We start from the raw sequence: 22,075 nt of genomic DNA on the forward strand, positions 1-22,075 counted from the left end.
AAAAATCCACGATTATGGCCCTGAAAGCCCTTAAAAATATTCTTTAAAAAATTCACGATTATGGCTCTGAAGGCCATTGAAAATTATTCTTTAAAAAATTCACGATTATGGCCCTGAAGGCCCTTGAAAAATATTCATTAAAAAATCCACGATTATGTACCAGGGGACCCTTGAAAAACATTCCTTAAAAAATCCACGATTATAGCCCTGAAGGCCCTTGAAGAATATCCTTTAAAAAATCCACGTATATGGCTCTGAAGGCCCTTGGAAAATATTCTTTAAAAATTCCACGATTATGGCTCTGAAGCCCCTTTAAAATTGTTGTTTAGGAAATCCGCGAAAATGACCCTAAAGGCCCTTGAAAAATATTCTTTAAAAAATCCACGATTATGGCCCTGAAGGCCCTTGAAAATATTCTTTAAAAAATCCACGATTATAGCTCTGAAGGCCCATGAAAAACATTCTTTTGAAATACCACGATTATGACCAAAAATATTCACTATTGTGAGCCTGAAGGTCCTTAAAAACGATGATTATTGGTCAGATGAGCCTTGAAAAATATTCTTGAGAAAATTCGTGATGATGGCCCTGAAGACGGTTGAAATATATTCCTAAAAATCCTCGACTTAGTTTTGAAAATTAAATAATATTCTTTAAAAGTCCAAGGTTTTTATGACCCTAGAGTCTTTTAGAAGTAGTACTTATGAAATCCACAATTATGTTCCTGAACACCCTTGAAATATATTCTTTAAAAAATCCACGAATATGGCGGAAAGGTTCTTGAAAAATATTCTTCAAAAAAACATTGATTATAGTACTGAAGGCCCTTGAAATAATCCTTAAAATGATTCACGATTGTGGCTCAGGTGGCCCATGAAAAAAATCCACAATTATGACTCCAAGGACCCTTGAAAAATATTCCTTAAAAATCCGTAATGAAAGCCCTTCAAAATAATCTTTAAACAAATCCATGAAAATAGCACAGGTGGACCTAAAAAAATATTCCGTAAAAATCCACGATTATGGCCCTGAAGGACCGATTATAATCTTGAAGTCCCTTGAAAAATATTCTTTGAGAAATCCACGATTATTGTCCTGGTTGCTCTTAAAAAATATTCTTTAAAAAATCTGCGATTTTAATCTTGAAGTCCCTTGAAAAATATTCTTTAAGAAATCCACGATTATGGCCCTTAAGGGCCTTTTAAAAGATACTCTTTAACAAATCCACGATTGTGGCACTGAAGACCCTTGACAAATATTCTTTAAAAAATCCACGATTATGGCCCTGAAGGCCCTTGAAAAATATTCTTTAAAAAATCCACGATTATGGCCCCGAAGGCCCTCGAAAAATATTCTTTAAAAAATCCACGATTTTGGCACTGAAGGAGCTTGGCAAATATTCTTTAAAAAAATCCACGATTATGACTCTGAAGGCCCTTAAAAATATTATTTGAAAAATCCACAATTATGGCCCTGAAAGCCCTTAAAAATATTCTTTAAAAAATCCACGATTTTGGCACTGAAGGAGCTTGGCAAATATTCTTTAAAAAAATCCACGATTATGACTCTGAAGGCCCTTAAAAATATTATTTGAAAAATCCACGATTATGGCCCTGAAGGCCCTTGAAAAATATTCTTTAAAAAATCCACGATTATGGCCCCGAAGGCCCTCGAAAAATATTCTTTAAAAAATCCACGATTTTGGCACTGAAGGAGCTTGGCAAATATTCTTTAAAAAAACCACGATTTTGGCACTGAAGGAGCTTGGCAAATATTCTTTAAAAAAATCCACGATTATTACTCTGAAGGCCCTAAAAAATATTCTTTGAAAAATCCACAATTATGGCCCTGAAAGCCCTTAAAAATATTCTTTAAAAAATCCACAATTATTACCATTAAGGACCTTGAAAAATATTCTTTGAAAAATCCACGATTATTAGCTTTAAGGACCTTGAAAAATATTCTTTAAAACATCCACAATTATAGCCCTGAACGCCCTTAAAAATATTCTTTAAAAAATCCACGATTGTGCGACTAAAGGCCCCTTGAAAATATTCTTTAAAAAATCCACGATTATGGCCCTGAAGGCCCTTGAAAAATGTTCTTCAAAAATTCACGTATATGGCCCAAGGCCCTTGAAAAATATTCTTTAAAAAATCCACGCTGAAGACCCTTGAAAATATTCTTTAAAAAATCCACGATTATGGGCTTGAAAAATATTCTTAAAAAAATCCACGATTATGGGCTTGAAAAATATTCTTAAAAAAATCCACGATTATGGCCTTGAAAAATATTCTTAAAAATCCACGATTATGGCCCTGAAAGCCCTTAAAAATATCCTTAAAAAATCCACGATTATGGCCTTCAAAAATATTCTTAAAAATCCACGATTATGGCCCTGAAAGCCCTTAAAAATATTCTTAAAAAATCCACGATTATGGCCTTGAAAAATATTCTTAAAAAATCCACGATTATGGCCCTAAAGGCCCTTGAAAAATATTCTTTAAAAAATCTACGATTATTGTTCAGGTCGCTCTTAAAAAATATTCTTTAAAAAATCTGCGATTATGATCCTGAAGGCCCTTGAAAAATATTCCTTAAAAAGTCCACGATTATGGCCTTGAAGACCTTTAAAAAATATTTTTTTAAAAAAAACCATGGTTATGGCCCTGAAGAATATTCTTTAAAAATCCAATAATATGGCCTTGAAAAATATTGTTTAAACAATCCACGATTAGGGCCCTGAAGGCCTTGAAAATATTATTTAAAAAATCCACTATTAAAGCCCTGAAGGCCCTTTAAACTTTTTTTAAACGACGAATAAAACTCATGTGTCGTTTGAGGAATACATCCACGAACGGAGCCCTGAAGATCCTTAAAAACTAATTCTTTAAATTATTGCCCTGGAGGCCTTAAAAAGTAATTCTTTAAAAATCCACGATTATAGCTCAAGTGACCCTTGAAAACAGTCTTTAAATAATCAAAAATTATATCTTGAGGCTGTTTATAGAAGACCTCTCTCCTCTTCTGTGATTTGGGTGCTTGGCCTCCCGCCACCCGGCGTCAATTTAACGCATGGTTTACACCAATAAACAAATCATTAACGACCAATTGTTGTTGTCACAATGTAAGTTTGTTGTTGTTGTTGCTGTCATGTAAATACACAATTTTTGTTGACCAACTTCCATGACAATAACAACAACAATGGCTATTCAATGGCAATAAGATTCAAATTATCGTTTTTGCAATGCTTGCACAGTGGATGGAGATCGAGATCATTTGGAAAAGAAGAAAATTAAAAAAGGAAGAATGAAAAACAAACTAAAAATAATCAAAAAAGGAAGAAAAATGAAAAAAAAATATTGTAACATTGAGACATTAATAATTGGGGTTTCATCGGAAGCAGAAGAGGATTTATGAACCCTCAATCTGGTCTAAGAACTTGAGTCCTTCTGGAAAAATATTTTCACAAACAGTTATTAAACCTTTTTTAAAGAAAACATTTTTTGAAATTTTTATAAAAAATGATATGATTTATTTTTTAAATTTTTCCCCCATTTCCACCCACTGTGCGCCATGCCGAGAAACATAAACATAAAAAGTAACGAAAAAAATGATTAATGAAAATTTACAAACCGCTGAACTAATGACACATATATTGTGAAAATGAATGCCGGCTTGCATGAATGCCGGTTACTACGACTCAATGACTGACTGTCTGACTGACGAACTAACTGCCGGTTTGACTGACACACTGCATTTATTGCCAAGCAATTGCTACTCGGCCATTATGACATGTCTGACATGACATTCGGTCATGGTAATGATTATTTTTCGGTCTTTTATTTTGGTTTTTTGTTTGTTATTTGTCATTGTTGCTATTGTTGTTGTTATGGTTGGTCGTAATGGCGATGGATGCAATTTATGTAATCATGGGTTTGCTTTTCCAACGATTGTTGACTGATTTATTTATTTATTTGTGTAAAAGGGCAGAAAAGGGCCAACTGTTTATAAATGATTGAGAAATTATTTCCGATTCAAAATTTAAAGTTTTAAAAATGTAAAACAAATTTAATTTTTTCACTTGAACTTCTGAATGAATTGCATGAATTTATGAATATATAGAGTGTGTTTTTTTAAAGAATGTATTTTCCGCGTTTTTTCGGTTTTTAAATTGATATTTTTTTAATTCCCCATTTATAGGCCGCTATTTTTAAAATTTTTCGAAAATCCGCATTTACATGTTCCCGAAATCCACGTTTATTAGACCCCAAAAAGATTGTGGTCATTGGATACGTAGACCTCAATAAGTACATTTTCATTTAGAGGGTGGATTTTTTATAAACATATTTTTTAAGGAACATTAATGCGTAGATTTAAAAAAAAAAAAAATTTTTGACAAACATCAATGCGAGGATTTAAAAAAAATATATTTTAACGAACATCAATGCGTAGATTTTTTAAAAAATGTATTTTTTAAGGAACATTGAAATAGTGAATTTTTATAAAATATTTTTCTTAAGGAACATAAATGCGTTGCTTAAAAAAAACAAGGAACATTAATGCGTATTTTTTAAGGAAAATCGATGTGTGGATATTAAAATATTTAGGAAACACCAATGCGTGGATTTTTTCTAAAAAACAGATTTTTTTAAAAAATGTATATTTTTTAAAACATCAATGTGTGGAATTTTTAAACGATATTTTTTAAGGGAACATCAATGCTAGGATTTTTATTAAATATTTTCAGGGAACATCAAAGCTTGGATTTTTTTTAATATTTTTCAGGAAACATCAATGCTTGGATTTTTTAAATATATTCTCTAGGGATCACTAATGCGAGGATTACAAAAAAAATTAAATATCTCTTTTAATAGAACAGTGTTTGGCTTGTTTGTTCGAAATATCATAGTATTTTGTTGTTGCAAAATGGTCAGGCTTAATCCATTAATTGTTGTTTTTATAAAAACAACGTTTGTTTATTAGTGGAACGATGGTAATGTTTACCAGGGTGTAAGGCAGGGAATACCTAGGTTTCGGAAAGAGCCACCAATTCTCATCAGTTCCCTTGTTTTTTGTCTGAGATATTTTCCCCAGAAGTTATTTTAAAAATAACTTCTATGACAAAAAACATTTTTTTACTCAAGTGACGAGATCGTAAGTTCAATAGAAGAGGAACCAAAGAATTAAATAAAACTAAAATTCTTTTGAAAAATCTTCTAAATCTTACAACCGCACTTATAAATATTTACATCTTTTTCCACTTGTTATGCTTTTGTTCAACCTGAACGAAGTAGCATAACCATGTAAGTTGGTTTTTGTCTGCTCTCTTATAATCCTTAAAAATACTCTTGAGGAATCCACGTTCAGAAGGCCACTTGAAAGAAAAAGTTCTATAAATTAAGCCTAACCTGGCCTTTAAAAAAATGTCCATAAAAATATAATATATAAATTCACGCTCTGAAAGAAGGCTCAGCTGACCTCTGGAAAAAAATATTTAAAAAATCGTCCTATTTGATAAAAATTCACTCTCTGAAGACACCTAAAAAAGTATTATTTAAAAAATTTTGCCTCTGCTGGACTCTGAACAAAAATCTTCTTTAAAAAACTCACGCTCTGAGGGTCTGAAAAAATAAAAAAAGTAATGTTTCTGCTGGTCACTAAATTTTTTTTTTAATGCAAGCTGTTTGATGTTCTTTAAAAACCTTTTCTCGTCTCGGAAAAAAATCCACACTCTGAAGGTATCTAGAAAAATATTTTTAAAGCAATATACTCTCTGCTGTCCTCGAAACCGTTTTTTTAGTCAAAGTCAGAATTGCCTCCGCAAAAAATATTTTAAAAAATATAGAATCTAAAAAAAATTAAAAAAAATGCATGATCTCATTAAAATCTACGCTCTGAAGGCCTCTGGAAAAGTATTTTCAATAAAATCCACACTCTGAAGACATCGAAATATTGAAAAAATATTTTCTTCAAATAAATTAAGGCTCTGTTTTTTTTTAGAAAAATCAACTTATATTGGTCTATGAAAAAAATAGTTTTTTTTTGTAAATTCAGGCTACGCTGGCATCTTTAAAAATATTCTTAAAAATACCATTAACCCTTAAAAACTCCTAATAAATCCACACTTTCAAGCCCACATGAAAAAACAAATATTTTTACAAAATCCACGCCGTGAAGTCTCCTTTCAAATATTCTTTAAAATGTTCGTGCCCTTAACTTTTCTTGAAATAATTCTGTAACAAATCTAGGCTCAACTCCTTGGTCCTGAAAAAAATAATGTTTAAAACATGCCTCTGAAAAAAATGGAAAATGCACGATTTTTGACAAAATTCTAAGCTCTGAAATCTAGGCTCTGTTGGCCTTGAAATCATTTTTTTAAGTTAATACTATATTTGGCTCTGGAAAATAATATTTAAACAAATCAAGGTTGGACTGGAAAAAAAAATCAAAAATGCACGCTGTAAAGTACTTTAGTTCTTTCTTATTTTATATTAATCAAGACCACTAAAAATTTGTTGTTGGCCGCTTGGAAAATATTCTAAGAAAATTAAAATTCTGCTGGCCTTGAATTTTTTAATTATGGTTAAGCTGGCCTCTAGAAAAAAAATTTAGTTTCAAATTCGGACTAAGGTGAAACTCACCCCTCTGAAAAAAAAATAAAAATCAAGGCTCTGCAGGCCTTGGGCATTTTTTTTTTCTAAAATTCAGGCTTATGTGGTCTCTGGAAAAAATGTTTTAATGCAAAAAAATGCTTTAGTGGAACCTTGAATAAATATTTTAGAAAAAAAAAACACGTTTAAAGGTCCTAGAAAAAATATTTAAAATAATAAATTCAAAAAATTTATATAATTTATAAAATATGTAAAAAAAAAATTATAAAAAATATATTTTAATTGTTTAGTTTTTTTTTCTCTCTTTCCAGTTACCTTTTCGCCGTTGCTTTGAGTGAATACATTTCAAGGTCTTGCAACTTCACCATTGGTTGCTGCCAAGTAATAGTTACTTCCATGATTTCTATGAAATTTGGAACAGCACTCGGAATTATGTTGTAAAGAGAAGATACCCCGAACTTTTTCCATTGTAAATAGAGAAGAAAAGAAAAAAATCCACGACAACCAGGAAAAAAAAATGAAAATCGGCACCCATTTTCACAACGCCATCATCATCAAAAGAATATGCATTAAATTTGCATAGAGCTATAGAAAAAAAGTAACAACAAAGAAGAGAAGGAGAAAAGAAAAGCACAACAACTAAACACAAAAAAGGAAAAAAAGAAGTTAACAGAAATCTAAGTCAAGCCAGCCAGCCAGCCAAGCATTCAGTCATTGTGGCACTTAGTTATTCATAATTTCCCTTTTGCCACAGCTGCTTTTTTTGAGTTTCCATTTTTTACTTCTTTTTGTGTGTGTGTGTGTGTGTGTGCGTTTACTTAGCCCATTGACCAACAGAACAACGGGGCAAAAGGCCAACAAGTTTTTATGGCATAGCAGTAGCAGAAAAAATATCAGCCAACTTCAAAAGGAAGAGGAATAGAGGAAAAGCAGCCTGGAAGAAGTACCACCTTTACAACAAAAAAAAGAGACCACAAAAGGAACAGAAACGCTTCATTAACTTTGAAATCCTACCTTACAACAAACATACCTCTCTCTCTCGCCCGCTCTCTTGCACTCCTACTCTTATTTTATTATAATTCTTTTTTATAATTCTTCCTTTTTTTTGCAAAAAAAAAAAACGTCCTGAACAACAGCCTCCTCGTAAATAGATGGTTGGGTTCAAGATAATGCCAATAAAACATCATCGTCGTCAGCAGCAACAGCACCACCACCAACAACAGCAGCAGCAGCAGCACCATCATTATTGTTGTCGTTGTCATCCTTCTCATCATCAGAATCAAGAACAGCAGCAGACATTAGAAAACGCTTTCAAAATAATCACATGATATAGTCATCGAGCAGGCTTCCTCATCGCAGCAGCATTTTAAGGACATCCCAACAACAGAAAAAAATCTCAAAAAGAAGAAGAGGAGAAGAAAAAGGCAACACTACACTAGCTAGCTAAATAAAAAAAAAAACCTGAAACTCCTACACATCAAGCAAAACTCTACAATCAATTCGACTCCAAAAAAATATCAACCACAACAAACAAGGATATATTATCCTTTTTTAATTCATCCAAAAAAATCCTAGAAAAAAAAACTTCCTAAAAAATATTTCTTCGCTACAATTCCAAACCTCCCGGGAAAACTAGAAAATATTTCAATCAATCAACCGACCAACCAGCTGTGAATATCCTATCCCACAGAAACCCATCAAACGCCTCATTAACATTGTCACTCTAATTAGACAGGCCAGCCAGCCAGCCAATTCTGTCACCCCTCCCTCTCTCCCAGAGGGCCAAGACTTTTGTGAACTTTTAACATAACATCGTTATTGTCGTCGTCGTCGTTGTCGGCTTGTCAACGCCTTTACAAGTTATTTAGCACCAACGACAACAACAGCGACCACTCATCAGATAACATTGTCAACAACAACTCTTGAACACCAACAACAACAGAAACAACAGCAGCAACAATGTCTTCATTAGGCCTAACACGTCTATTGCGTGGTCGCATGCGTTCCAATACCTGCCGCATTATTCTCCTGACTTCACTCGTCTGGGTCATTGTCGACTTTGTGCTAATTGCCCATTATTCGGATTGTATCGGCAAAGATGGCTGGCGGTGCAAACGAAGCGGTGAATATGATGTTGAGGTGAGAATTTGAACTAGAAATTTTGAACAACTTTTTGATTTCTGGACAGGGGGGAAGTACTGACAAATGTTGAATGCTGAGAGTAAAAAAAAAATGTGCAGAAAAAATTGAGGAGAATTTTCGGAGAAGGAATTTGAAATATACCATCAGCCTAGGAGCAAAGGACATGATTTGCTTTATTTTTTGGAGAAATACCTTATATTTTGCCAGGATATCAGTTGATCCTTTTATGGGGAAGGTTCCGAAGCAGTTGGCCTATATTGTCCAGTTTAATTAATAGCATATTCATATCAGATTTCTGACTAAGGGGGGAAATATTTAGATATAGCAAGATGTATAGATGTATTACATATTGGAAATTGTGACCCTTTGTGGATGAGCTACCAGAAGGGGTTGGCAGATATCTATCGTCTTTACGACAGATTTTGCTTTAACAAAAATATTTGGATGTGTGGAATTTAAAGAGAGTTGGATGCTTATTTCGCCATTTATGAACGTTTTGTTTTCCAAAATATTAAACCCTATGTGGGGAAGTTACCAGAAGGAGTGCGCCGATATATTCCATCTTCTTAGCAGATCTTGTGTAAGTAGAAATAATGGGATGTGTGAAATTTGATAGGAACCGAATGCTTATTTCGGATTTTATGATCGTTTTGGTTACTAAAAATGTTGATCCTTTGTGGGGGAGGTAGCAGAAGTAATAGTCCGATCCCTACCATCTTTATAACAGATCTTGTGTTGATAGAAATATTGTGATGTGCCAAGTCTGAATGGAATCGGATGTTAATTTCGCGTTTTATGAGCTTCATGAATATTCAAAATTTTGACTCATTGTGGAGGAGGTAACGGAAGGAATGGACCGATATATTCCATCTTCTCAGCAGATCTGGTGTTAGTAAAAATAATGGCATATGTGAAATTTGATAGGAACCGAATGCTTATTTCGGATTTTATGATCGTTTTGCTAACTCAAAATTTTGGCTCTTTGTGGTTGAGTTACCAGAAGAAATGGTCCGATATCTACCACCCTTATAACAGATCTTGTATTGATAGAAATATTGAGATGTACCATGTCTGAATGGAATCGGATGTTAATTTCACGTTTTATGAGCTTCATGGATATTCAAAATTTTGACCCTTTGTGGGGGAGGTACCAGAAGGTATGGTCCGATCTCTACCATCTTTATAACAGATCATGTGTTGATAGAAATTTTGAGATGTGCCAAGTCGGAATGGAATCGGATGTTAATTTCGTGTTGTATGAGCTTCGTGAATATTCAAAAATGTTAACCCTTTGTGGGGGAGGTACCAGAAGTAGTGGACCGATATATTCCATCTTCTCAGCAGATCTTGTGTTAGTAGAAATAATGGGATATGTGATATGCGGATGCTTATTTCCGATTTTATAACCGTTTTGGTTATTCAAAACTTTGACCCTTTGTGGGGGAGGCACCAGAAGGAATGGTCCGATCTCTATCATTTTTATAACAGATCGTTTGTTGATAGAAATATTGAGATGTGCAAAGTTAGAATAGAATCGGATGTTAATTTCGTGTTGTATGAGCTTCGTGAATATTCAAAAATTTTTACCCTTTTTGGGGGAGGTGCCAGAAGGAGTGGACCGATATATTCCATCTTCACACCAGAGCTTGGGTTAGTAGAAATAATGGGATGTGTGAAACATGAAGAGAACCGGATGTTTATTTCCGATTTTATAATCGTTTTGGTTATTCGAAACTTTGACCCAATGTGGGGGAGGCACCAGAAGGAATGGTCCGATCTCTACCACCTTTATAACTGATCATGTGTTGATAGAAATATTGAGATGTGCCAAGTTGGAATGGAATCGGATGTTAATTTCGTGTTGTGTGAGCTTCGTGAATATTCAAAAATTTTAACCCTTTGTGGGGGGGGGGGGGGGGGGGGTACCAGAAGGAGTGGACCGATATATTCCATCTTCACAACAGAGCTTGGGTTAATAAAAATATTGTGATGGAAGACAATGCGACTCTTACATCAAATTTCATGGGAGTTATAAATACTCAAAATTTTGACCCTTTGTGGGGGAGGAACCGATATTGCCCATTTTCACCTTACCTACCATTGATGGAAATATTTTGATTTGCAAAGTTGGAGCAAACCCGGATTATCGTTTCTCTTTCTGTGCTGTAAAATATTTTCTTTGAAAATTTCGACCTTTTGTGGGGAGGTATCACGAGGAGTGCAGCGATAATGCCCATCTCCGAACTTTATCTAAGTTTGATAATAATATAACGACTAGGTACGGTTACTCCCTTTGAGAGTTATTAGGCGCACCAGCCAGACAGACAGACGGACGAACATCGCTAGATCAACTCCAAATGTCCTGAAACGGATTTGGTCCAGACACGAGGTCTCGAGTCTAAAACCATTGTTTCGATGAGGCAAGTTTTGACCGTATCAAACTCTAGCCATATGGCTGAGGGTATAAAAACAATTCTTCTAAATAAATTTTTCAGGAAATTTACACAATTTCCCGACGTGGACGAATAACCAGAGAGGGGTTTGTGGTAGGGAAATTGCATGGAAAATGCTGAATTGCACAAAAACTATTAGAGCTGCGTTAGAGAGGCGGTGCCCAAATGAACGATCTCGATAAGTACTCTCTGAGTATATATACCTTTGATTTCAGATAAGCGAATTCTTTCCGATTTTCTAACCAAAGTAGGGTTGGCGGTAGGGAAAATGTTTGGAGTAAGATGAATATTATGCATATATACGCAGAAAGTACTCCTCGAGACCTTTCATTTGAGCCCCGTTATATGTACATATAACGTTTATAACTGTAGAAGGGCTTGACCGATTTTGACAATAATCACCCATTCAGAATGGCCTCTCAACATACCCTCGATATTGGGTATTTTGTTTATTGTAGCGAAAATTTTCAATGAAATAGTCTGAAAATCCACAAAAAAAGTTCCTCCTGAGTACTTTATCCCCTGGAAGAGTATTGTCTAGATAAGTCGACGGTATCGTTATATGGAGGATATAACGATACATCCCTATATTCGGTATTTGACGATTTGAAGGACATTATTCACCGTAGTTGCAGGTACTACAGCCTATGACAGAAAATTGTCTATGCAGGTCCAAGTCTTCGTATAGCGCCGATATAACGGCACCTCCTATAATGGTTTATGACAAAAGTTGCCCATGCAGTATGTCCACGTCTTCATATAGACCCCAAAATAAAGGCTATATTCGGTATTTTTAAGATTTAACGGATTTTATTTTTATTTATTTTTATTTATTTATTTTTTTTATACCCTCCACCATACTATGGAGGGTATATTAATTTTGTCATTCCGTTTGTAACTCCTCGAAATACTCATGTCAGACCCAACAAAGTATATATATTCTTGATCAGCGTAAAATTCTAAGACGATTTAGCCATGCCCGTCTGTCTGTCTGTGTGTCTGTCTGTGTGTCTGTCTGTCCGTCTGTCCGGTTGTCTGTCTGTCCGTCTGTCTGTCTGTTGTAATCACGCTATCTTTCGAACAAATTGAGATAGAAGGCTAAAATTTTGCACACATGTATATTTTGCCAGTAGGCAGGTTAAGTTCGTAAATGGGTCATGTAGGTCCAAGTTATCATATAGCCCCCATATAACGGTACCTCTCGATATTCGGTATTTTGATGATTATAGCGACATTATTCACCGGAATTGTTTCGAATTTTGCATTTGAAGTTCGTAATGGATACTACAGCCTAAGACAGAAAATTATCTGTGCAGGTTCACGTTTTTGTATAGCCCCCATATACCGTACCCCCCCGATATTCGGTATTTTGATGATTTTAGCGACATTATCTACCGGAATTGTTTCAAATTTCGCATGTGAAGTTCGTAATAGATACTTCATCCCATGCCAGATAATTGTCTGTGCAGGTCCACGTCTTTGTATAGCCCCCATATAACAGTACCCCCTATATTCGGTATTTTGATGATTTTAGCTACATTATAAACAGATTTTTCTTCAAGTTTCGCATTTAAATATTGTAATAACTTATGACAAAAGTTGCCTATGCAGGTCCACGCCGTCGTATAGGCATTCGGTATTTTTAAGATTTTAACAGAATTTTTAACGGATTTTATTTTATTTTTTTTTTTTTTTGGAAATTGCCAAATTTGTGCCAAATGAAATTTCCAAATTCATTTCAAATGGTGGAGGATATCTGAAGTTCGGCCCGGCCAAACTTGCTGCATTTTTTACTTGTTTATACCCTACAACACTATGTGATGAGGTCACGTAATTTTGCATGGAGGTGGAGTTAGGGTCAGAATAGAAGTCTATTGTTTTTGAAGATGTTTGCAAAATATTTAGGGATTGAAATGGACTAAAAATTCTAGAGGTTGCAATTAAATAACAATCGAAAAGGAACTTTGCATGAGGAATGTAATAATGACAAACTTCTTTTCATTAAATTGAAAATTACAAAGATTTGTTTAAAAAAGTCCAAATTTGTATCCTCTATATTATAGTGTTGGAGGGTATGACATGGCCGGTCCCCCACTTCTATAGTCTTTGCTTACTTCTATATTCTAGTACACATTTTTTCAAAATTTTTAATATAATTATTATTATTTTTTTGAAAATTTAATTTTGAAAAAATAACAAATTTTTCAACCAAAAAAAAAAAAAAATGGTGTAAAAGTTTCAAACCTAATTCGGAAATCCCTGCTAGTTGTTCGCTCTATGTTCTTCTAAAAATATTTTGCATAAAATATCTGATTGTCGTCTTGTTCTTTTTATAGAATCTGAACTAAGTTCAAAATTACAAAGCAGCTATGTGCGGCTGAGTGTTGAGTGACACTTTTGTGATTGGTTCCGTGTGTGTGAGGGTCTTTGAAATCTCTTGGCTGATATTTGCCCTATGTCGGCATCCCACTTCCCCTCGCACACACACTTCTTCCAAAACATGTGACGCATCATTCGCCATCGTTCTTTTTTTTTGTGAAGAGAACAAAATAAAGGCGCGAATGCGTTAAAGCAAAAAATAATTAATTTTCGCATAAATTTCGAAACAATAAACAACAAAGTTGGAACGTGAAGAGTACAACATGACGACGTTCAGTCTGTTCTGGTTTAGAAATTAATGGAATTGTGAGATGAACTTTGATAGAGTGCGACTGGATTTTGATGTTGTCAAAGTCGTCTTCTAAACGAAGAGTGAGCCACATGAGGGGGGTGGTAGTGGTAGTGATGGAGTAGGTTTGCCAAAAACCAAGTAAGATGTCAATGAGGAGATTGGCTTGTTAGGTTGTGAGCCCAACATACAGGGTGAGATGACAAAACTGCAAACAACTTCAGATTGCTGTCATTTCTAAGCCATTCGTCCGACAGCTTTTACAATTATTTCAGTAACAGCTCATTATATTGTTTGTAAGTGTACAAAAGCATTTTGGTGAGAATTTTTCCAGAAAAAATGTTATTCGTGATGAAATATATTTGCCTGGAAAACCACAAGTGGCTATCGTTAGAGCACTCCAGCATTTAAATGTGAATAAATCTTTTGTGTCTCGTACCATCGCTCGTTACCGTGAACCTCGTAGCGTAGCCCGACGTCTAGGAAGTGGACGGAAGAAAAAAGCAACATCAGCAGAAATGGTTCGAAAAGTAAAGAAGCGACTTGATCGAAACCCGCGTCGCAGATGCCGAAAAAAGGCTCGTGAGCTGAAAATATCGCAATATTCCATTCGGCAAATATTGAAAAATGAGCTCGGGGTGAAGCCATTCCAAAAAGTGCAAGAACTTAGACCGCAACAGAAAGAAAATAGACTCAATAGAGCTAAAGAGTTGCTTCGCTTGGCCAAAAGTGGTGAACTACGGAATTTGGTTTGCTCCGAAGAGAAAATATTTATAAACAAACAAAATGATCGCGTTTTCATGCCAAAGAGGTCAGCTGAAAATGTGCACCTTCGGTTGGCCACCAGAACTCAAGCGCCGGCCATGGTGATGGTGTGGGCCGCCATAATAGCCGCTGGTTGCTCTCCGCTCGTATTAAACGACCGCGGCATCAGAATAAATGCCGAATATTATCGCAAAAATATTCCGGAAGGTGTATTAAAGCCTTGGACAGGCAAACATTTTGGCCGCAAACCTTAGACATTCCAACAGGACTCAGCACCATCCCATTCAGGGCGCGTCACCTAAGAATGGTTACAAACTGAGGGCCTCGCTTCATTTACAGCGCACAATGGCCACCAAAATCTCCGGATACCAATCCGTTGGACTATTTTGTCTGGAGTATTTGGAAAAATCAAGGTTGACATTAAAAAATACCAAAATGTCGATCACCTCAAGCAAGCGCTTCGCCTGGATTGGTCCAAAATACCGCAGAGCAACATTCGGGCAGCGTGTGACGGCGGTTTCATTGGCCGTTTGAAGTCCATAATTCGTGCCAAAGGTGACCTATTTGAACAAATCTAAACTTATTTCAAAATGTGATGCTATTTCCGGCATCAGAATAAATGCAGAATATTATCGCGAAAATATTCTGGAGGGTGTATTAAAGCCTTGGGCATGCAAACATTTTGGCCACAGACCTTGGATATTCCAACAGGACTCAACACGCGCCACCCAAGAATGGTTACAAAATGAAATTTCTCGCTTCAAACTGTCGATCTCCTCAAGCAAGCTCTTTGCCGGGAATGGGCCAAAATACCACAGAGCAACATTCGGGCAGCGTGTGACGGTTTCATTGGCCGTTTGAAGCCCATAATTCGTGCCAAAGGTGACCAATTCGAACAAGTCTAAACTTATTCTAAAATTTAATGCTATTTCCGACATTTTTTGTTTTCATTCAATAAAATTTAAAAAAAAAATACAATTAAAAAAGCTGTAAGTTCAGCCGGGCCAAACTTTGAATACCGTCCACCATTTGGAACGTATTTGACAATTCTCAAAAAACAATAAAATCCGTTAAAAATTCTGTTAAAATCTTAAAAATACCGAATGTAGCTGTTACATTAGGGTCTGTACTTCGACATGGACCTGCATAGGTAACTTTTGTCATAAGCCATTGCAATATTCAAATGCGAAACTTAAAATAAAAATTCCGGTGAATAATATATGTAAAATCATCAAAATACCGAATATCGGGAGGTACCGTTATATGGGGGCTATACGAAGACGTGGACCTCCGCAGACAATTTTCTGTCGTAGACTGTAGTATCCATTACGAACTTCAAATACCAAAGTTGAAACAACAATTACAATTACGTCGCTAATGCCGAATATCGGGTGGTACCGTTATATGGGGCCTATACGAAGACGTAGACCTGCACAGACAATTTTCTGTCATAGACTGTAGACCAAATATGAAACAATTCCGGTGAATAATGACGCTTAAATAATCAAAATACCAAATATCCGGAGGTACCGTTATATGTGGGCTATACGAAGACGTGGACCTGCACAGACAATTTTCTGTCGTAGGCTGTGGTATCTATTACGAACTTCAAATACCAAAATTTGAAACAATTCCCGTGAATAATGTCGCTAAAATCATCAAATACCGAATATCGGGAGGTTCCGTTATATGGGAGTTATACCAAAACCTTGACCTACATGGCCCATTTTCATTACCAAAAGTCCTGCAGACATAATATACATTAGAGTAAAATTTTATCAATCTACTTCAATTCGTTCCGAAGCTAGAGTGATTTCCATAGACGGACGTACATCGCTAAATCGACATAGAATTTTATGCTGATCAAGAATATATATACTTTGTGGGGTCTAAAATGTATATTTCGAGGTGTTACAAACGAAATGACAAACTTAACATACCCTCCATACTATGGTGGAGGGTATAAAAATTATGGCCTTTGACTTTGTTGCAGTTTGTTTTTTATCTCACCCTGTAGTCATGCAGCCATAGGTATGATATTAGATACCTGTAGTTTGAGTGGTTTCTACTAAATAAGTTAGCATGAATAACTATGAGAAGTCTTCATGTACGATTTTTGAGAAACAACTTGGTTGTGTGTGAGTGGGTTAGTGTCGGAGGGCTTTTTTTATTTCCATGAATATTTATATTTTATTATTTCAGATTATTTCAAAGAAGCAACAAACACCTAGGCAGGCAAGGCAGAACGTATGAAGTATGATTTCATACCAAACGAACAGCCAACCAACCAACCAACCATTGTTCTTCAAACATCTTCTTTGGAAGAATTGTGTTTTGGCTAAAAGCCAGTATCTATTTTTGTCACAACAACAAAAAAAGTTTTTCGTTCAAAACCAAGAAACAACAAAAAAATTGAAACTTAAAATGTAATCAAAATGCATGCAATGTTTTCAGAACAACTCTTTTCGGTTGCAACAACATTGTGGTGTTCCATTTGTTGGCAGCACCCAGACCATCAACATCATCATCATCGCCATCATCGATGTCAATGCAATTTAGAGAGAAAGAAAAAAATGTTCGCTCACTTTTTAGTTTGAAGCCATGCCACTAAAAATGGTAAAATGGCACAAAATGAAATAAATTACAAGACAATATGCAATTTTCCAAGAAAAAATTTAGAAAATACCCGACATTGTGAAATTCGGTATGGGAAAAAAGTGTTAATGGGGATTGTGTTTGGGCTGCAATGAATGAATGAATGAATAATTATTTTTTTGTTTCCCAATAATTTGATATATTCTCCGAAAGAAGTGATAGAGTTATGAATTCATAATTCAGGTCACAAGGTAATTCGAGAGCGACTATTTTTTGACATCGTGAAAAAAATATGCTGAAGGTTGCCCAAAAAATTTATTATGAAATTTTGGGTAAAATATGTTTGGGAAATAAACAGAGCCAATATTCCGCGAACAAAAATATCATTAATTTTGAAAAGCTAAAAACAAAATTATATATTTCTTAAAAAAAATCACATTGCAATTTTTATACCCTCAGCCTAATGGCTAGAGAGGGTATACATATATCATTTGATCCGACCAAAACTTGCCTCTTCGATATCAAGGTTTTAAACCCTAGGTCTACTTTGACCAAATCCGTTTCAATGTATCTTGAATCTACCTAGCGATGTCCATCCGTCTTTTTGTCTGTCTGGCTGGTGCACACAATAACTCCCGAAAGGGAGTATCCGATTTGGTCCAAACTTAGTAGATCGTAATATTATTATTAAATCGAGTTCGGAGATGGGCAATATCGGTCCACTCCTCCTAGTACGTCCCCCACAAAATGTCAACACTTCCAAAGAAAATAATTTACTGCACAGAAAGAGAAAGGATAATCCGATTTTGCTCCAACTTTGCAAATCCTAATATTTGCATCAGTGCTAGGTCAGGTGCGAACATAGACAATATCGGTCCACTCCATGAAGTACGTCCCCCACAAAGGGTCAAAATTTGGAATAATTATAACTCTTATAAAATTGTCTTCACACACACCCCAATATTTGTATAAACCCAAGATCTGTTTTGAAGATGGAATAAATCCGTCCACTCCTACTGATACCTCCCCCACAAAGGGTCAAAATTTTTAATATTCAAAAAGCTCATAAAACACGAGTTTAACATCCGATTCCATTCAGACTTGGCACATCTCAATATTTCCATAAACACAAGATTAGTTACAAAGATGGACGAGATCGGGCCATTCCTTCTAGTAGCTCCCCTACAAAGGGTTAGAATTTTGAATAACCAAGACAGTAATAAAATTCAAAATAATCACCCGGTTCTCTTCATATTACACACATCACAATATTTTATTAACCAAAGGCCTGCTGTGGAATGGGATATATCTACCCACTCCTTCGGGTACCTCCCCACATTTTGAATATCCAAGAAACTCATAAAACACGAAATTAGCATCCGATACCATTCAGACTGGGTACATCTCAATATTTCCATCAATACAAGATCTCTTATATAAAGATGGAAGAGATCGGACCATTCTTTCTGGTACCTCCCCCACAAAGGGTCAGAGTTTTGAAAAACAAAACGCTCAATGAAAGCGAAATTAGCATCCAACTCTCTTCAAATCTCACACATTGTTGCTGGCACAAGATCTGTTGTGAAGATGGTATATATCTGCGAACCATTTTTGGTACCTTAACCACAAAGGGTCACAATATCCAATACTTTTATCTGTCATAACTTGTGAAACAAGTCAGCGCTTCCTTACAACGTGCTATATCTAAATATTTCTCTCAACCAGAAACCTGAGATGAACATTTCATTTTGGTAACAAAATACAGGTTGCAGCAATACCTCTGCCAAATTTTATCGTGATCGGTTCAGATTTGGATATTGCTGTCATATATATCTTTATCCGACTTCAGGATTTTTGTGCACCAAATGACTAATATCAGCCCAATTGGACAGAATTTTGGCACTTCCGATGAAATTCAGCCAAGATGCAAGTACTTCAAAACTTTGGTGAAAATCTGTTCCGATATAGCTATAGCTCCCATATACATGTTTCATCTGATTTGGTGTTTAAGACCTCACATTCGTAATATGCACTCCACAAGAATAATATTAGGTACTAGATATAAGATACAGCCCAGAAATACACCTGCCATATTTTATCGAGATCGGTTCAGATTTGGGTATAGCTCCCATATATATCTTCAATCGATTTGGGGTTAATTCTACACCAAGTCCAAATGACTTCAATTTTGGCACTTCCGACCGAATTCACCCCAGAAGTTAGTACATCAAATTTGGTGAAAATCGGTTCGAATACAGCTATAGCTCACATATATAAGTTTCATCCGATTTGGTGTTAAAGGCCCTCACATGCGTAATATGCACTCCACAAGAATGATATTTGGTAGATATTTTTTCACATTTTTATGTACTCTCGATATACATCTTCATCCGATTTTACGCTTATTGTTCACCCTATATGTAATATCAGCCCAAATTGTATTGATTTTTCATGTTCGACCAAATTTTACCATTTGGTCAAACTCGATCCGGTATGTCTATTGCTTCAATAAAAAGTTGTTAATATAATCTTTATCGAAGTCATATCATGCACTATACAGCAATGTTATTTGATATTAGAGGTATAAAAGCCTCCGTCAAATTCGTTGAAAATCGATTCAGAATTAGATACGGTTCCCAAATTAAGACTACTCTAAAGCCATGATAAGCATTCGAATAAGGTTCATAGTTGGTATGACCTACTTCACATAAATTCCACAATATTTTTTTTTTGCCACTATAGCTCTACTAAATACGAATAGTGGTGTGGGATACTTTATTGCTACTTTAACACGTTTCGGATTTAAATAAAAATCTTGCTTAAAAAAATGTTATTCGGAGAAAGAGTTAAAGGTGGAAATATTCTAGATCAAATTTCAATGTGAGTTTTTGAAGAAACGAGTTTGGAAAAATAAATCTCTACCATCATAAAATATCACCAATTTTGGTTAAAAAAATTGAAGGTTTATTTTTTTTGACAAATTGTGCATTTTTCCAATTTTTTTCTGGCAGAAAATTCCAAGGGAGTCTCAACCATATTTTCTTCGACGTTTTCAACAGTCGAAAGTATAAGAAAGTGCAGCAAATTCCAAAAAAAAGTGCTACATTTGTCAAAAATAAAAAAAACGTTTTTTATTACCCAAAATTGCTGATATTTTTATGGTACATATTGGGCATAGAAGTTTCTTTTGTTCAGAGACTCACAATGAAATTCGATCTAGAATATTTCTTCCTTTGACATCTACTTCAAAAAATTAAGAATTACGGGAGATTTTAACTTGGATTGAAAACCATTTCATTTAGCAGTAAAAAACGTCAACACATAATTTTCACTTTTAATATATAACTTTCGAATGTGATTTTCTTAAAAACAATAATACCTAGACACATGATTTCTTCTGAGATTTATAGTGAAATTTTGTGTAGAATAATTCTTCTTTTAACACTTTCTACGTAAAATGAAATTTTATGTAACTTTCATGCATTAAAACGAAAAGGGCCATGAAAAAATTGATCAAAAAATTTTAATTTTAAAATTTTTTCGCGCTTTTAGCAACATTGTTATTGTTATATTATTTTCTTTATATATAATGGATATAGAGATTTTTTTATTGGGTGACTTATAGTAAAATTTGGTGTAGAATATTTATTCTTTTAACACTTCTTACCAAAAATAAAATTTTACATCAATTTCGTTAAAAAATTTAGGAAATATTTTCGCTTTTTTTTTTGTGGCAACATTGTTGCGTATATTTTCTTGATAAATAATGAATATAGAGATTTCTTTTCTTCGGTAACTCATAGTAAAATTTGGTGAAGGATATGTTTGTCTTTGATGTCATCCTTCCAAAACGATGCTTTGTAGGAGTATTGCGTATATTGACATAAAAAACATCTTTAACCCTAAAATATGTTTGAAATATTTATGAACTCCTCGCGTTTAGGTAAATTTAGACTTTTGAAGTATTCTAGAACCTTTAGTAGAATTTTATGACAAATCATATTTTTTTCGAATATTTTGACTTACTACCATTCCGTTTTACCATATATTGAAAACTGAACCAAAAACGGCACTTAAGTGACTTGCCTGTGGGTTAAAAATTTCGATCAAAATATTTCTCGTATCAGTACAATTGTCGAATACCCTACATACCTAAAATATAAAGATTTCAAAAAATTTTGATCGAAACTTATAGGAAATGTTACAAAAATTGTTTAAAAATGTATCTCGCAATTTTGGTCGAAATATATATTTCCCCAATTTGGATTCCCTATCATCAATTCCCATGTGTGTAGTAAGAAGCATTTTCCAAACAAACAACAAGCTTTCCATGTTTGGCAAAATGTATTAATTCTCGGCTAAGGGCATACGCACGCATAGCTCTTGCCGTACACACACACACACCAACGAATACTATTTTTGCGTACTGTTGTTGTTGTTATACTATTTCTGTCTGTCTGACAGTTTGTCTGCTAGTCTACAGGTTTGTCAGACTCAATAGCATTTTTCATGTTCATGTTTCAAGTTGTTCACAAATGAACACCCAAACGCCGAACACAGGCAATCTCTGTGCGTGTTGTTGTTGTAATTAAACATGGATGTAGAAAAACAACAAAAAAACCTAGAATCTGGAAAATTATAAACAACAGCAACAAACAAGCAATTTTTATGTTTTTAAATCTTTAGTGTTTGATTTTATTGCCGGTGATTTTTGGTTTTACTTTTTCCATGGCAATCATTTTCCGAGGCAATTATTTTATGATTCTCTTCGACTGTGGAGGGTTTGAGGTTGAGGGGGTAGCAGAATTTTATTGGTCATGCGTCCGGTGTGTAATTTT

The 22,075-nt window shown here is 34.8% G+C and overlaps 1 protein-coding gene across 4 annotated transcripts in view; it reads left to right on the top strand.

The window, feature by feature from the left end:
- LOC101898882 (polypeptide N-acetylgalactosaminyltransferase 5) overlaps window positions 1-22,075 on the top strand; it is a 166,070-nt gene that overhangs the window by 114,739 nt on the left and 29,256 nt on the right. For all 4 annotated transcript variants that reach the window (XM_059125570.1, XM_059125571.1, XM_059125572.1 and 1 more), the window contains one exon: window positions 6,926-8,753. In XM_059125570.1, the coding sequence (XP_058981553.1) occupies window positions 8,574-8,753 (180 nt within the window). In that variant the 5' untranslated portion in view covers window positions 6,926-8,573. The remainder of the gene's footprint in view (window positions 1-6,925; window positions 8,754-22,075) is intronic.

This window comes from Musca domestica, unplaced genomic scaffold, assembly GCF_030504385.1.
Source record: "Musca domestica strain aabys unplaced genomic scaffold, Musca_domestica.polishedcontigs.V.1.1 34, whole genome shotgun sequence".
In the NCBI taxonomy this organism is placed as follows: Eukaryota; Metazoa; Arthropoda; class Insecta; order Diptera; family Muscidae; genus Musca; species Musca domestica.